The sequence below is a fragment of the Phoxinus phoxinus genome (assembly GCF_949152265.1).
Source record: "Phoxinus phoxinus genome assembly, chromosome: 7".
Lineage (NCBI taxonomy): Eukaryota > Metazoa > Chordata > Actinopteri > Cypriniformes > Leuciscidae > Phoxinus > Phoxinus phoxinus.
Window position 1 is genome coordinate 22,942,107 of NC_136882.1, and position 11,506 is coordinate 22,953,612.

At 36.6% G+C, this 11,506-nt stretch overlaps 1 protein-coding gene across 1 annotated transcript; it reads right to left on the bottom strand.

Moving 5' to 3' along the window:
• Window positions 1-64: 64 nt before the first annotated feature.
• On the bottom strand, window positions 65-11,250 carry itm2bb (integral membrane protein 2Bb). Its single transcript, XM_079619268.1, has 7 exons — window positions 10,979-11,250; window positions 8,124-8,255; window positions 6,627-6,701; window positions 3,269-3,466; window positions 1,297-1,407; window positions 534-684; window positions 65-273 (listed from the first exon to the last, which is right to left on the bottom strand). The coding sequence occupies exons 1-7, from the start codon at window positions 11,051-11,053 to the stop codon at window positions 185-187; spliced, it is 831 nt and encodes a 276-aa protein (XP_079475394.1). The 5' UTR covers window positions 11,054-11,250; the 3' UTR covers window positions 65-184.
• Between the last annotated feature and the right edge of the window lie 256 nt (window positions 11,251-11,506).

Consider the following 11,506-nt stretch of genomic DNA (forward strand, 5'->3'; position numbering starts at 1 on the left):
AAGACACAAAAATAATACAACTCTTTGTGCAGAAAAGACAATTTCACATTTTAGATGTAAAAAAAAAAAAAAAAAAAAAAAAAAAGGCCTATGAAAAGCTGATAAACAAACAGCTACACCGAATTAAAGAAAGTGTTGAAGATCTGCTGCCGTGTCAGAGACACCCGTGTGTGATTCTCGTTCTTCATGGCTCGCAGATCAAAGTCTCCACAACAAACTTGCTTTCAAAATGGCGGATCTTGTGGCAGGTCAGAGCCTCGCGCTTCTGCATACCTGCAGGGAAGCACATTCAGCTTTCAGAAGTTTGAAAGTATGCAGCAGCTATGATGTAAAACTGGATCTTACACGTATTCGGTTTATGGCAGGCCAGCACATTTCAAATGTACTTGCTTATACAGAGAACATCATGACAGAAAATACTGTCCTTTTCACTTATGCCTGTATTAGTGCTTAAAAGTTGAGTTTATGCAAAGACATAACCACTGTTTAATGTAAACACAGTCTTATCGAAGGGCTTGTTTGTGTACACTTACCCAGTATGGTGTCTCTGCGCTGCAGTCTGTACGTGTCTTTGTCATTGCACAGGTTATCGATGTAAAAGCCCAGATCACCGGTGCTGTCCAGCTTCTCTGTCACCATCATCTCTTCATGCACCAGGTATGACTGAGGAAGATACATTCCACCCTGCAAAAAACACAGAGAACGTAAATCTAAAGTCCGACGTCAAAGAACTCTCGGCAACCAAAGATGACAGTATTGTTGCCTCTCGTCGGCTGCATCCTAGCCAAAAATCTGCGCTTCAACACCAAAAAAGAATAACTGGCGATGTATCAATAATCTATTTTCGTCATCCAAAAAGAGAAACCAAAACTACACTGTGAAATATTATATGATCAATAAGTAATGATAATGTGTTTTTACATTGCTTTAACTCGTCAAAATAAGTTAAGCAATTTTAACTTTTTTTTTTTAAGTCAGTTTAATGTAATTAAAAAATATAAAGCAGCAACTGTTTTTTCCAGTGTAGGACTTCAGATACACAAACCAAAAACAGCAGCGCTTGCTTACTGTTTTGAATATCAATAATGCTGATCACTTTCTAGTCGGCTCATGTTATGATGAAAATATCTGTGCATTCGAATGCTTCGGTAAGATCTTGTAAAACTCGACTTTGTTACTCGCGTTCATCACTTTCGCTTTTATTCTCATGCAACAGCCAATCAGAGCTATCTCTCCCATCGCAAAAACAAGTTAGAAGCACTTATTGACATGGATTCACAGCGCCTCCTTGTTTACCTTGATGTTGACCAGGAACTCATGGAAATCTTGGGGTGGCATGACGACGGAGGTGTTCAGGGCGATGATGTAGCATTTGTTCAGATTCAGGTCGAGATAAGCAGTCAGCCTCTGACAGTAAAGAACGACATACAGGTTTATTCACATGGAACCAGAGAGATGCTCTTAAGACACAACATTATTTTAGTATTAATATAAGATGTAACCAAATATTCAAGATTTAACAGGGCCAGAAGTAAAAATGTAAGAACTGGTCACTGAAAAATCCATATTGATAATCTAAATATGTCAGACTTTTTTCTGACAAAAACTGTGGCGATATTTGCAGCATTTTAGTGTTTTTTAGCATTAAAAACCCATAAATTATCATGTTTGTATGTAAGTATTTGTAAGAGTACAGTGAGAGTACAATTACACCAATGTAAAAAGTTTGGGGTCTGTAAGATTTTTTGTGCATTTATTTGATCAAAATACAGTAAAAACAGTAATATTACGAAATACTATTACAATTTAAAATGACTGTTTTTTTTTTATGTTATTTATTCCAGTGATGGCAAAACTGAATTTTCAGCATTATTACTCTTCAGAGTTACATGATCCTGTGACATTTGTCTTTACAGTCACATTTGATACATTTAGTTCATCCTTGCTGACTAAAAGTAGTAATTTCTTTCAACAAAAATCTTGCAGATCCAAACTTTTCCGAAAACAGTTTTTTTTTGTGTGGTTTTGGGATAAAATAACATATAATTTTATTGCACGTAATATATACTGAAGGGGAAAATTCTGGAATCCCTTGTCTCTTCAATATATCTATATCCTTTTTGAGCGATTTACATTTATGATTTATAATCGATGTATTAATTAATGATCAATATTTCTACTTTACACATTATGTGAGTGTGATTACCAAAATGTTCTTTTCATGTATTCTCTAATGTCTGTATTAAATATCTGAGAGGTGACCGAGGGTCTGGCCCCTGCCAGGAATGCAGTAACAGCGCTTGCTCATTTAGCCAGGCTTCCAGAAATGAAACATGGACTTGTTTTGTAAGGATTGAGAGAGGCCTCTAAACATGTGTCAATACATATATATGTGTTTCTAGCTTACCCTGACAGCTATAGGTCACATGGGTCATTGTAATCCATAGTTTAAGTGACCTTTTTTTTAGTTAACGTGTTTACTTTACTGTTTTAGATTAAAGTGTCCTCTCACTGTGAGAAAGAACATGTTATCTTGATGTTTTAAGAAGAGACTACTGTTTATAGTTAGAGCCAGACCAAATCCAACCTTGAAGGAGCTGTGTTGTCTGTGTGTGTGTGTGTGTGTGTGTGTGTGTGTGTGTGTGTGTGTGTGTGTGTGTGTGCTAGTATTCTTGGTTACAGGTTAAGGAACAACTGGCATTATTGGAGATTGACTGACTGTTGTTCCGGACAAGCTTGCGCCCAGAAACGCAGTTCTGATCAATGGAGATATGCTTCTGTAATTTCTTAGCCAATCAGAATCATTCAACCAAAGGTGATGACGTAGCTTAGACCTTGGTGAAGGGTATCATTGCTGTGATTTTTGTAAATGTGAGACAGAGCGGCCTCCTGCTCGGGGTCTTCCTTCATCATATCTGGTTCTGGCTCTTTAACGGTTTTGTCCTCCACAAAAATTTAACATTTTAGAAAACCAGTCCAATCCTCACTCAGTTTACAATGGATACAAATACAGTGGCAGGACATTTGAATACATAGTGATCATTTTGTTACTTATGATTTATGAATTTTGATTAGCTAATATTGCCTTTTCCCCTTCAGGTTAGCATTTTTTGCAGAATTTTTTTGCAAATACTACAAAAAACAAGATGTCACAAATATAGTGGCGATAGGTTGAATTTGCATTAATGCACTTAAATCCTGGTGGGACTGATGCTATGTGTGTGGTGGTGGTTATGGCTGAACACTGTGCGTGTGTGTATTTTTGCACCAGTTTGAAGTCGTGCAGGATGCCAGCTGGATCGCTGTCCTTGAACTCAGGCACTGGCACTTGGATGAGCTCCACCTCGTCGTCTTCGAAAAAGCTCACATTCTCTTCAATCCGCCTCAGCGGCATTCCCATCTCCACCTCCTCATCAAACTCATAGTCTTCCTCGGAGTAATCCATCCCACAGAAAAACTCATCCTCCTGTGGGGTTAGAAATACATATAGAGTCAAAACAAGCATGTTTATGTCTGCATCAACATTTAATAATAAATAATGGTGATTGGTTGAATTTGCATTAATTCTTGCAATCGCAAAATCTATGTTCTATGAAAACTATGATGACAAATGCTTGTCAACGACCTTTTTTATGACTAAAGTTGGGCGTACACTGTGGGAGTTCGGTGAGTTCAGTGAGTTAACCTGATAATCGCGTCAAAGCCGCTGGTAAACGGCACGACTGTCCTGCACAGTGAGCCGCCGGCAATCGCATGAGCTTTCACGCTAACCACGGAGACTGGAGATTTCAATATTGCTGCAATCGTAGAAAATAAAAGAAAAAGACGAGCGTGCAAATGATTTGGAGAAAAGCAGAGTGTGAATCACTGGGTACCTCACAATACGATACACGATACATGGCTCACGATAACGATAATATCACGATACAGCAATCCTGCGATAATCAATATATTGCTAGACAATCCTATAATGATGCATCACCATATCTGTCTAACTATGAAAACAAATTGCCTGTGAAAAGGTTAAGGTCAAATTTAATTGAACATTTTAAGTCAATTAAACATTTTCAGTGAAATTAGGCTGAAGTGGCTTTGCATGTTCGTGGTTTCTTTACTTTTACCAGGCAGTTCTTGTATATCGCGGACTCTTTGTCGATTTTGTTTGTCCCATCAATGGTATAAAAGTGGGTCTAGACTTTAGACTTAAACGTGGCTGGGGTATCTATTATTTTACTCAGCCTGATGTCCGCCATCCTGTTAAAAACATTTTTTCTTAGGCTAGTTAACTTATGTTCACGTTTCCCTCGTTCATGTGTTGAGCGCCACCTCGAGGAGCCATGAAGTAGCGGCGCAGGGAGCAGGGAAATCTATTAAGAGCGCCTTATTTTATCAATTTAAATATCGATATTTGGCGCCAACGTATCGATTCTCGTATCGCACAGAGAAGGACAGCGATATATCGCCCTATCGATATTTTGTCCCACCCCTAGTGTGTGCGGACTCTGCGCACAATGTTGTTGTAGCTACATGGGCTTTTATGGATCGAGCCTATTGCCGCTTTTCCACTGCATGGTACGGCTCGGTACGGCTCACTTTTTGATGCTTTTCCACAGCATGGTATGGCTTGGTATGGCTCACTTAAATAGTACCACCTCAGATGAGGTTCCAAGCGAGCCGTACCGGTACTAAAATGTGACGTGTAAACACTGGAGATCACTGATTGGTCAGAGCAGGGCCGGATTAACCATTAGGGCAACTGGGCAATTGCCCAGGGGCCCAGGACATCTAAGGGGCCCTGGGCACCGTCAAATATTATGTCAAATATTATGATTAAAATGTCTCCACGATCTGCTTTTGAAGAAATGTCGTAGGATCGTGCATTCTATCAGTTTGCAGTTCTGGCGCCTCCGTCTCAACATACTGTACAGCGCGACGTATATTCACAGGAAATGCAGAGGAACGGGACACTGTAGTTCATAAAAATTAATTATTTGCATGTGCTTTAAAGCCTTGCCGGTTAAACATGTCGTTCGCTGCTGATGCGCTGTTCTAACGGGCGCTTTTCTGAGCGCAATAACGTTACACCCCGACGCGCACATGCACTAAAAGCCTGTCTAACAGCGTCTGTTACTGGACTAAGTTATCTTTCGAGTCTTATTGCTCTAATACTGTCAAATACACACAAGGTTTACATAAACAAAGTTGGTTATGTCTAAAGTGAAAGAACAGTAGAAAAAAAGAAGAAAAAAAATCTGCTTGTCAAATGCGTGTATCAAAAGCGGGGTCCTACAAGTCATTGTGCCCAGGGGTCTCTGAACTCTTAATCTGGCCCTGGGTCAGAGAGAATAGTCACTACAAGCATCATTGGATTTGTGACACACAAATAATCCCACCCACTTAACTAAACTAAACTGGTACTAAACTGCAGTGGAAAAGCGCCATTAGTGACGGGGTTGTGTATGATTTGGCAATAGGGACAGCCTATGCACAGATCAAAATCAGACAGACTCCATTTGAGATATTCTGCTCAATTTAACCCTCTGAGCCTCTTCATTTTTTGGGTCACACTCGGCTCCTTCGTGGTCAAAGGTGGCCGAAGCTTTGAAATTTCACTTTCTTTATTTTCAGTAAAATCAATGCAATTCATGTTAAAATAAAGACCAGACATTTAATATATATTTTTTTAAACTTGTGTAATATCATGGTGCACCCACTAGATTCCTGTCTATTTTGAATTCTTTTTTTCTCCATCATGGCTGATTTGTAATTTGTACCACCAAAATATTCTCTGAGTTGTTGTATTTTTTGTATTTCCCATTCAATTCCTGTCGGTTATTTTTGACCGCGGAGGAGCCAAGTGTGATTTTTACCCCCGACCCTTTAAACATATCCTAATAATGTCCATGCTTTTTTTGTGTGTGTGTTCACATAGCTAATGCGACAAAAGTCACCAAGTGTCATCCCATTCCGATGAAGCAAAACATTTCAAAGCGTAAAAATTTTCAGTCACTTCGGACCGTAGAGGCCCAGAGGGTTAAAGTGTAATCGACTCCTTCATGAGCATTAATAAATCCAAACATGGATCTCGACTATATTTGTAGACATTGAAAAACATTATTTGTCATTTAGAATTATTAAAATTATTATTAGGGATTACACTGCTTTAGATTTTGAAAGATTTGCTTGTTTTACCAGTTTTCATAATGTAGAGAGTGTTCATTTATATGAAAAATAGCCTATAATAAATCATGAAACTAAATTAGGTCAAATAAACCATGCGTATGAGTGTGTGCGCAAACGTTTAAAGTGCAAAAATTCTGATGAAATGTAACAAAATACATTTCTCAAATGACAACAATCATTGCGATTATAATTTTATGCAAAATACGTGTGATTGTCAAATGAACCATTATGCAGTGTGATGAAAGTGTGTCTAAGTTTTCATTGACTAAAACTTGACTAAACAAGAACAGAAAGAAGACAAAGACAAGAAGAAGAAAACAAAAAAAAGTACATTTGACATGACTAAAACTAAATAAAAAATATAGAAGACGAACAACACTACTAATGACGTGTGTGGTGGTTATGTCTGAAAACTGTGTGTGTGTGTGTGTGTATTTTTGCACCATGTTGAAGTTGCGCAGGAAGCCAGCTGCATCACTCTCTCTGAACTGGATGAGCTCCACCTCATTATCAGGTTTCTTAGGGAAAAAAAGCAAAGCTTGATTCAGAGTGAACTTTACAGGAACAGATCTATAAATATCCTGCCGTCTGATGTAGAGATAGATTGATAATATTTTTAATCACAGATACAATACCAATTATTTACATGTTTATGTGCCCGATTGTTGTTTTGTTTCTGTTTTTACGATTATAACAACAGCACTGGACTGAACAAACTTTTTTATTATTAACACTTTTTTTTTCTTTCTGAAATTTCACTCCCTCCCAGCATACAAAACAAAACAATTCTACATCAATAAATGGAGTCTGAAATCTGAAAAAATATATGGTCACAATTATAGCATGTAAAAATCATTCTAACAAATAAAATAAAAAAGCATGAAACAATCTAAACCGCCTGAATAAAAAACATTACTACTTTAGTGTATCTTAATTATCCTAGTAGTTTAAGAATTATTAATAATGTTTTGTCGGTCTAGATTATGAAATATCTGCTGACAGAGAGCTATTTTTATCTGTGCGTTTATACAGAACTTCTCTCGCAGCGTCTGAAATTAGAGAATTGTGTTAAAAGCTGCATACGGTGGCCATGCTGGAGCATTTAAATTAATGACTTCACAAGACTAATGATGAGCATAGACAAGAGAGAGAGAGTTAAATGCAGTGCTTTTATTTACAACATGCACTCGTTCATGGCTGTTTTATTTAATTCATGTAAACTTGCATCTTTATTGGGACAGGGACTTGACCAAATCCCGTGAGTTCATCTCTATTTTTTTAGCGCCAAGTTTTAACTACATTATGAAGCATTTAAGTTACATATGTCATTTGTGCATTAATGGCTGTTATTTGTGATTATGGCTGTTTGCTGTTATTAATGAAGGGAGACAAGTTATTTTACCTTTGAACACGTTGTTGACTTATCTCCCGTCAGACACAACGCTGTAATGGCTTTAATTCTCACACGGCCACAAGCTGACGCCATATATCGGTAAATCCGATATTACAAAAAAACCGATACCCGATTATGGGAAAATGCTTAAATGCCGGGAAAAATGTTGGGAAAAATATCGGTAAAACTATCGGTAAAACAAAGTTTTTGTTTTGGAAGAAAACTTTCTCTCAAGATGTGATCACTTTATGAAGAAATGTATTTTCCTATGTTCATACCAGTGACTTGTTTCTTAGAAGTTGCTAGCATGTAATGTAAAATGGGCGGCTTGCATCATCGCAGAAACATGTTTTTTCTCTTTGCTATGTAACTTAGTCTGAGTTGTATCTTGCCTACTTTTTAATCATGGTTGAGAATTGCTTTATGAAACAGGCTTAGACTGATTATGACATAAATATAAAAACTAATCAAAATAAAGATAAACAGTGACACAAGACGACAGGATGTTATGTTTTTGATGTCACCATTGTTACAGCAATTATCTCACCTCCAACACATAGTACCTATACAGGTAGGCTCCTCCCACCACTATGCCAGAGAGCACGAGAGCCAATCCCAGACAGAAGCACCAGCACCACACCTTAGACCGTTGACGCACCCACACCGCTGCTTCAGGATCCTACCGGACAAATCACACAGAATAATGATGGTTAACAACACTCTAGATACACACACACTACCATTCAAATCTACAATTTGTTTTACTAGATTCAGCAAGGATGCAGTAAATTGATCAGAAGTGACAGTAAAGACATTCATAATGTTACAAAAAGATTTATATTTCAAATAAATGCTGTTCTTTTGAACTTTCTAATCATCAAAGAATCCTGAAATTTTTTAATCATGGTTATATAATAATAAGAAATCTGCTATTTTTTTTTTAGCACCATATCAGCATGTTAGAATGATTTCTGGTGGATAAATGTGACACTGAATGGACACTGAAGACATTTTAAAATGCATTAAAATAGAAAAGTTATTTTAAATTGCATTAATAATATTTCACAATATGTCTTGCCTATTTTCGATCAAATAAATGCAGCCTTGGTGAGCATAATAAACAAGGCTTAAACCACAAGGACAGGTTAACAAGAGGAATAAAGTTTTTTCTTAGAAAAAGGGTGATTTTCAAAGAACTAAAGGACGAAATATGAATTGACCTATTTGAAGGAGGTTCATTTTCCTTGTTTAAGAGAATCCCTGATTTGTACTGTAAACAGCAAAAGGCAACAGGTCAAAACAGGGCCTGGCCTTCCTTGACCTGTACCCTAAAATTTCAGTCCAGACAGCAGATATCATCAGCACATGTTGAGTCAATTTAAACAGAAATGATGACTAATGAAAGTTATGAGAAAAAAAGAACGACAAAAAAGAAGTGAGAATCTCTCAGTTTCTCTGTTCCGGTTTCAAGTCAAAATAAGTGTCTGTTAAAACAGTTTGGCATCAACTTCTGCAAAGTCACCAGGAGGAATAATCAGCAACATTTAATCTATATAACACTTCCTCACTCAAAACAATAACCGCAGACAGAAGCTCACACAAGAATCAAAAGAGAAAGTAAATCAAGTTGTTTCTGAGTGAGTGAGATACAGCCCCAATTAATCATTTTATAGCGCTCTACTCATTTAATCCAAATAGTTTGTCCTCATTCAATATCTTGTAATGGAAAAGCAAAACCAGTTTTTAGACTTTTTGCACATTCTCTCATTGACGTACCACACAGACAGACCCTTTATTGAGTACATGGAGGCCGATGTTGGATGGCCTTAACCAGGAAGTTGTGAGTCTTTTTAAAGTTTCTAGAAACTTTGGCTTTAGTCATTTCCTGATTACCGAGAAATCAGATCAAATATTTTTCCATATTGCAAGTATTTTGCAACTTTGGGTTCTTCTTTTGTATTCTTGGCTTGCTCTGACTTCTTTTGCAATACACTCATTATCATAAACATGTTTGAGAGTGCACACATCAAACATGCCTCAACAAGTCTGTCTTTCACAACCCATGAAAAGTCTCCTGCTACTACTGAGTGTAAGGCATTTCTAATGTGTGCTGTGAAAAACACAGCTAAACTATGTCTGGAAGAATCGCATTCGTAGAAATGCAGTATGTTTACTGCTTCCAACTCACAAAACACAAAAACGTCTTGGGCTACCACCACAGAGACACTTGAAGATTTTTTTTTTCTGTTGTCATTACCGATTCATTCGATAGTGATATAAAAACTAATTTTCTATCCTTCCCTCCCTAATCGCAACTTTGTTAGAGTGCGATATAGGCTACTTCTGTAAATAAATATAATATAAATTACCATACTTTAATTTAATATACAATTGGATATTTATCACATCCATGGTAATTTATTTAAATATGAAGTTTTTATTAATTTCATTCAACTAAATTGTCATATTTGAAAGCACTAAACTAAGTGATAAACGTCTGTAGTCATGTTTAACATGGGTAAATTTCTCTCTACACTTCCTGTTAAGTGGTCTATCGATGTTATTCTATTCTGTTCACAGTGCTCTCGAACTTATATTCAATCCCTTCGGATTGAAATCTCACTTGAGATGGCAGAATACATGTGACGTCCACAGGGCAAAATAAATGTGTTTATCCATCTCAATATTTTTCTGGGTTTTTCTTATTTTGAGACCCCTGTGCACTTGCCCATAAGTCCATCCTTGATTGGATCAGTTTACTTTTGTAGACAGTCTGAATAAATACATTTAAAATTGTTAGTAGGATTTGAGATGACATTTTCAGATATTTGGCCCTTACAGTAGGCTACACACAGAAAAATACTTTAAATACCATCTGTATCTTACTTTCCTTCCTATTTGAAAGGGCACATTTTATCATTAAAATACAATGAAAGCAATAATTCTCTATCAGCATACAGATATAGCCTAACCAAAAAGTGGTAGAAAAAACATCACATTGTGTAATACTTTCCCAAAAGTTAAAATGTAACATTAAATATTAATCGAAGAATATATAGGCAATATTTAATAAATAATAATACTATAAAATAATAGTATTTCATATTATTGCAGTAATTTGTCCCAGGGTATATGGATGAGTGATTATATCCGTCTTTGACAAGCTTTGGGCCGTCAGCCATTTTATATAACACTTTTACTGAACTATCAAAGTCTGTTTAACATACTTAAACAAAGAAACACACGCTTTTGCATTTGATATACTCTAGCCTACTTCTCTCAAGATAATATAAGAACAACGTGCACACATTACAAGACTTTTCGATTTAAATAATTAAGACATTATTGGGCGTAATATTCCTAATTCAATAAAAGTGAACAAGATTGGTTAACGTAACGTACCTGTACATCAGGAATGAGGCTTTCCTTCTTCGGATCCTTTAGGGCGAGAGCCGTGTTAAAAGAAACTTTAACCATTCTGAAGAGTCTCTGTAAGTTGTTGTTTCCGTGAAAGCGAAAGAGAAGTGAGAGAAGTGAGAGGAGAGCGTTTAGTTTCCTGATCAGCAGCAATGTTTGTGTGTGACGCACATGACAGAACACAACAGGCTCCCACTGCCTCTAGTGACAACTACTAGAAAATCAACTGCAACACCTGGAAGCAAATAATTACTAGATGTCTACCTTTCGTTACTTGTAAATGTGGAATAGAATAGATAATGCAGTAAGTAACAACTAAACAAATGGAATAGTTTATACATGGAAGCTACCTTAGGGGTCCAAGATGACTTAAATGATTTAAAATAAGACCAAACAAGCTTTTAAATAAGCTACATTTAAATTATTAGAATTTTAATTACAATTATTTTAGTTATTTTTAATGCACTTACATTTGCTTACTCACTGTAAATTAAAAACTGGAGGAGGGGGCCT